The sequence below is a fragment of the Physeter macrocephalus genome, chromosome 20, assembly GCF_002837175.3.
Source record: "Physeter macrocephalus isolate SW-GA chromosome 20, ASM283717v5, whole genome shotgun sequence".
Taxonomy (NCBI): Eukaryota; Metazoa; Chordata; class Mammalia; order Artiodactyla; family Physeteridae; genus Physeter; species Physeter macrocephalus.
This window is the reverse complement of record NC_041233.1, coordinates 71,527,111-71,533,740: the sequence shown is the minus strand read 5'-3', so window position 1 is coordinate 71,533,740 and position 6,630 is coordinate 71,527,111. Positions and strand designations below refer to the sequence as shown.

General features: G+C 45.4%; 1 protein-coding gene across 1 annotated transcript; it reads right to left on the bottom strand.

The window, feature by feature from the left end:
* Positions 1-1,616: 1,616 nt before the first annotated feature.
* LOC102983072 (non-histone chromosomal protein HMG-14-like) lies at positions 1,617-1,944 on the bottom strand. The gene has a single exon (XM_055081263.1). The coding sequence runs from the start codon at positions 1,942-1,944 to the stop codon at positions 1,639-1,641; it is 306 nt and encodes a 101-aa protein (XP_054937238.1). The 3' UTR covers positions 1,617-1,638.
* Positions 1,945-6,630: the final 4,686 nt, after the last annotated feature.

Genomic DNA, 6,630 nt, shown 5'->3' with positions numbered 1-6,630 from the left:
TTGGGGTGAAGCCCCAAACTGCCACCGTTTGATTATTTTTCCATGTGTCTCATGGTTTTGCTTTGACACTATTTCTACCAGTACCTTTTTTTAAAAAAAGATTTAATATGTGATCCTTAGATGTATCCCAAAAGTTTAAAATATAATTACCACCTTTATGCCCACCACCCAGTTGAAGAAACAAACTTTTTACCAATAAAGTTGAAGCTGATCACACTCTCTCCTCCCCCTCCTCAAAATAACCTGAATTTGGCACCCATCCTATGTATCAGTTGGGATTATGTTTAGCTACAAATCACAGAAAACCCTAAACAGTTGCTCAAGCAAGATAGAAGTTTATTCACTTTCATAAAAAGAGATCTGAAGGAAAGCAGTTCAGGGCTGCTGTGGGAGCTCCGTGATACTCAAGGACCAGCTGTCCTGTGTGCCACCATCTACAGTACAGTTTCCACCTCCTGGACTAAGATAGCTGCAAAGATCCAGCCATTTCATCTACGTTCAAGCCAGCAAGAAGGAGAAGGGAAGGAAAGAAGGTGACTTCTTGAAAACTGCATGCTATGGTTACGTCATAACCCACTGCCCAGAACTGAGTCACAAGGCTGCGCCCAGTTGCAAGAGAAGGTGGAAGATGTATCTTTATTCCACCTGGCTCTGTGCCCAGTTAAAAATCAGGAGTCGCCTTCTAAGGCAGAAATGGAGAGTGAGATTGAGAGACACCTAGTGGTCTCTGCCACATCACAGTCTTTTTTTTTTTTTTCCTTTCATAATTGAGATTTTATTGGTTGTTTTGAGGATCAGTACACAGACATCTCAACTTGTACACAATTCTTAACATACGTACCAAAAAGCTAAAAAATCATGTACTTGTGATTTTTTTCTGAATAGTTATTCCAGTGACTTTCCAGCTTAAAATTTGGAGGCAAATTTTCCTTGACAGGAAATCAAGTACCAATATCTTCAAATATTGATATGCTGTTACATCGTTAAGTCCCCCTAATTCACAATTTAATATCATATACACTACATACTCAAATTGTCAGTCACAGCACATTAACAAAGTTACTAGAAGAACTGGACTAGCACGACCAAAGATGTTACAGAGTGCACAAAATTCTGCACGGCACATTAACAGTTACTAGAAGAACTGGACTACCATGACCAAAGATGTTACAGAGTGCAGAAAATTCTGCCCAGGAGAGCCAAGATCAAGGGGTGAGTGGTTTGCTTTAGGAAACAATTCTACCAAAAACAACATGGGAAGAGAAGTGATTTAAAGTGTTTAAGACATTAAATGCACAACTAACTTCGGACTGCCATTTAGTATGCTTTGTATTATAGGATATAAAAGCTACCCCTCCTCCATAGAATGTTAAGCTTGACACCCAAGACTATCAAAGCCTCCCATATTCAATATCCCACTATTTTCTGGTTGTACCAAAAAATAAACAACCAGCAAATGATTTCACCTCTTAAAAAAAAGCATTGACACAAAAATGGGATGAGGTGGGATTCCCTCCTTTTTAAAAATGTTGCTAGAGCTACTAAAAAACTTGCATTTACAAAACGGTTGATAAAAATATTCCTCTGGATTGTACAAGAAGGGAGACAGGGACCACTGATAGGACCAGGTGTGTGATATTAATCAGACTTGGCTTCTTTCTCTCCTGCTTCATCAGAGGCTGGGCTCTCCTCGTTTTTAGTTTCTCCCTTTTCTGCAGGGAAGTCTTCTTTAGTCTCTTGGTTAGCCACTTCGGCCTGTTTTCCTTTTGCTCCCCTTCTCCCTTTTGTTTGCACTTTTTTGTCTGAAGATTTATCCTTTCCTGCCACCTTTTTTGGCTTCGTTTCCACTTTTGCAGGGGCCGGTTTAGCTGACAACCTCGCCAATCTCCTCTTGGGCTCCTCCTTCGCCGCCCCCTCAGTGGAGGTGACCTTCCTCTTGGGCATCATGGTGGCGGGGCCGGCGCGTGCCAGGTGCCTGCGGGCCAAGATGCACCAAGAGGCTTCGTGACGCTGGGCTGCCTGGCCGCTGCCACTCCTGCTGGAGCTGCTGGGACCCGCCCACATCATAGTCTTAACCAGAATGCCAATTTAGGACCTACCTTTTTTTTTTTTTTAAAGAATATTTCTAAATATTTAGTTTAATTCAAGTGTGCAAATAATAAAGCTCAATGAATTTTCACAAATGGATCAAGATATAGAATGTTACCAAAAGCCCAGAAAGCCCTCCTTAAAACAAAAAAAGAATTCAATTAGAAAATAAAATCCCAGGTTAGTAGCTAGCTCATTCCGTGTTGGCTCACAAGAATTTATTTTGCATTACTCCTTGGTCTTACCAAGAGTGTATTCCCACTTTCTCTTCGGTAAGTCTTTCTCCTGATGAACAAATTGAAGTGGAACTTCCCTTAAGAGAAATGCTGACCGACAAGGGATATGACCATGGATTTGATACAGATGACTTTTACTGTGCAACTATGATGTGCCAGTGGCTATGCTGAGTGAAGATGCCACTTTTGATGCCATCCCCACTCCTGGATCTGCCACTGCCTGGGGTGTGTGACGTCACCTGAAAATGAAGTCACTTGAGCCAGCTCTGCCTTAGGCTTCTCATCTGCAGAATGGGGATAATATTATTGTGATGATTCAAAAAGAAAAATGTTGCCCAAGTGGTCTATAAATATGAAACTTGACTTAAAGGCATTTCCCATTCCTCTCGGGAGACCAAGTTTCTGAGTTCTACCTGCACCATTATCACCCCAGCAAACGGCTGCATTTCTGATGGTGCCTCTTGGCTCTCATGAAGGCGGGAGCCAGCCACCTCCCATCACAGAGCTGATGGCAGACCAAGCACTGAAGAAGCATCTGCTTGACAGAGCCAAGGGCTTGCTATTTTCTCCTTTTTTAACTGGATCTGAGCTGTGACCCCTTTGCCTCATGCTACTGCAGCCCTCCCCTAGGTTTCTGGAACTCTGGGGCTGTCTACATGCTTGACCTTTGTGTCGCCTTCTTCCCTCCCACCTTTCATATTGTGCCAGCCCATACAGACTTAGTTCTTCTAATCTTGCTTCATAAATCATTTCTGTAAGTCGAGTCCCTGAAAATGTTTCCCCTGAACTCCCTCCAAACTGTATCTAAAACACTTACCTTCTGGTAAATGCATCATAGCCGATTCAGTCTGCCACCGCTGCTGTCATTACCAGGAGAAAGACGATGTGGAAACTGCAGAGGAGCAGAAAAGGCAGGCCCTGGCACTCACTCTGTAGCTTGCCGTGTGTCTCCCTTTTTTAAAGATGCTGAAACAGCATTGAAAAGCCTTGCATGTAATTTACATTTTGGTCTTTACCATAGCGGTATAACCTGGTGGTTAAGGGTTTGGACTCTAGCATGTGTGCTTGGGTTAATGTCCTGGCTTCATCACTTGTTTGCTGTGGGACCTTGGCCAAGTCACTTAACTTCTCGGAGCCTCAACTTCCTCAGCTATAAACTGGGAATGGTGAGTGTTTACCTTACTGGGCAGTTATGAGAATTAAGTGAGATAATGCCTGCAAAGTTCTCCACATGGTGCCTGCTACTTAATGAGTGCTCAATAAGTGTTAGCTGTTGTTGGTTTTTCCTGTGGCCTACTTAATATCCATCCTCTTGTCATTATTAGCAAAACCCTGGTTTTATGCTGGATGCCAATACACCTTGGTTTAAAAACAAGGATGCCAGTGTTTTCTGGCTTCCCTTGCACTCAGAAGTAGTCATGTGACTCAGTTCTTTCCAAGGTGACTTCAGCTGGAATCCTCAGTAATGCACCCAGGAAAGCTCTTTAAAGGGAGAAAACTGAATTGGCATGTGCCTGTCTGCCCTTCTCCCCTTCCTCCTTTTTCTTGTTTAGAATGTGAGTGTGATGTCTGGAGCTTCAGCAGCCGTAGTCTGACCATGAGCCAGATTTGAGAATGGCAGCCATATGCTCAGAATGATGGAACAGAAGAATAAAATGAGGCTGGGCCTCTTCTCCCAGATGATGCTGTGGAGCTGCCATACTAGCCCTGGAGTGCCTTCCTTCAGACTTCTTGTTACCAAATAAACGAATGAATGAATAACCCGCCCCCCCAATCTGCTTAAACCTTTATTTGTCAGGTTTCTATTACTAGCAACCATGCACAACTCCTACCTGCTACAAGCATTAGGCTTCTTCTGATTAGGAACAACTCCAATTAGAGCTGGATGGGAGCCTGAAGTGGTTTTCAAACAGTGTGCCACAGAAGCTGGGAGGATCCATGGAGCTCCCCTCTCAGACTGGAGATTGGGAGTGGGGGCATATGGGACCATGCTGCCTCTTCCTACCCCATCTTTTTTTCCCAACTTCATCTTAACATGTTGTAGGGGGAGAGGTGGCCCAGTTAGCTTTTGTTTAAAGAACAGATTCCAGGGCTTCCCTGGTGGCGCAGTGGTTGAGAATCTGCCTGCTAATGCAGGGGACACGGGTTCGAGCCCTGGTCTGGGAGGATCCCACATGCCGCGGAGCAACTAGGCCCGTGAGCCACAACTACTGAGCCTGCGCATCCGGAGCCTGTGCTCCGCAACAAGAGAGGCCCGCACACAGCGATGAAGAGTGGCCCCCGCTTGCCACAACTAGAGAAAGCCCTCGCACAGAAACGAAGACCCAACACAGCAAAATAAAATAAAATAAATTAAAAAAAAAAAAAAAAAGAACAGATTCCAGGGCAAAAAAAATGAAAGGTTTGGAAATCAATGTTCCTTTTCCAACCCCCTCATTTTATAGACGAGTGATCCGAGGCCCCAAAAGTGAGGTCACTTGCCCAGTCAAGCTCAGGCAGAGCCAAGAGGAGAACCCCAAGTTTTCTGCTCTTTACGGGTGCCCTGCCAAGTGCTGGAACTGCCACAAAAAAAAAAAAAAAAAAAAAGCAGATCCAAAGAGTTTACAATCCCTGACGAAGCCCCAACCCGCCAAGCCCTGATCAGCTGCCCACTCTAGGGGGAATGGACAGGCCTCTCCAGTTAGAGCTAATGAGGGCTGGGAATGCCCTTTCAAGGCTCTGGGCAGCCAGTCTGCCCTCCTGCTGAGAAAAAGTTGGACCTGTTTCCTCTTCTTTCTAAGTAATTCATTAATTGTTTGTTTATTTTTTTAAAACACACACACACACTAGATGCAAAGGAGGTGAATGGATGGTGTGAAATCCTCAGTACATGGGGTTCTTTGTCCCTGTTCCTGTAGTTCTGCTTTTCAAAATGCTGGCTTAATCAATTCAAGATCAATGGCTGCTAAGTTGCAGCTGTAAACACCACCTCATTCAAGGTCAATTAGAGAGCAACCCAGTGTTCTATAGCAGGAAGTTAACTATGGGAGGGCCTTATTCACAGAGCCTTCAAATACTGTTTAGACGCCCTGTCCTTGCAGAGTTGTCCTGTTTGGGCACACTTGGTCTACTCAATAGAAAACAAATTGCCATTTGGGTGGAATAACCAGATGTAATAACAATTCAAAATATCTCATTCTAGGACTTTAACTAGAAACTCTTTTCCTCATCCCTTCATTCCATCCAACCATCCATCCATCTATCCAATAAGTATTTATTGAGCACCTACTCCTGTGTCTGGCACTGGTCCCAGAGAAAACAGGCAAGGTCCTCACTTGGAGCTTATTTGGGGGGAGTGGGGAGAGACTGAAAACCAGCACATAAACAAACAAACACCAGAGCCTTTGCAAGCCGCCCAGAGGAGGCCAGGGGCACCTCCTCTGGGACAGCCAGGACAATGTAGCCCCACCCCCCGCCTAGCCCCTTGATTTAAAGCTGTGGTTAACTATCTTATAACTATCATATCTAGTAGCTCTCTGATAAGTAATCTTATCAGGTGTTTACTAATTATCAAGCACTCAGTGTTAAGTGCTTAACACTGGATTCTTCAGCTTAACTCTTTTAGGAAACAGGCTTTCTTCCCTCCTGCTGCCCCCAGGCAGCCAGTGGGAGAGAGGGACCCCCAGAGCTCTCAGGGAGACCCAGATATCAGGGTGACCCCCCCGCAGCATTTCCCTTTGTGAGCAATGGGCAAGGCCTGGGGCTGCTTAAGGACTCTTCTTTATAAACTACAAAGCTTTCAGAACATCTTTGTGAGCCAAAAGAAGGAAATCAGCATAACGTAATCTTTCATAAATTCATCAGGCAACTATTTGAAAAGGCAGTGGCGGGGGGGCGGGGGGGGGGCGGATAGACACTACACTCAGAATTAGAGAGCCAAGTTCAAATCCTCCTCCCACCAGCCCTCCCCCCTTTGGCAAGCCCTTAATTTACTGAGGCTCACTTTCCTAACCTATAAACCAGTGATAACACTATCCTACTCATGGAACTGTTATGAAGATTTATTTTTAAGTGATGCCAAGTACATTTCTGGCATAAGGGGGCCCTTCGTAGATGGTGGCCGAATCTGCCTTGAGGCAGGGAGTCTCACTAAGAGATCAGGAGGGTGGCTTGAGCCAGAGGCACTGAGGGTCTGACCTAAAGAGGGAGCCTAGGGCTTCCCTGGTGGCGCAGTGGTTGAGAGTCCGCCTGCCGATGCAGGGGACGCGGGTTCGCGCCCCGGTCCGGGAAGATCCCACGTGCCGCGGAGCGGCTGGGCCCGTGAGCC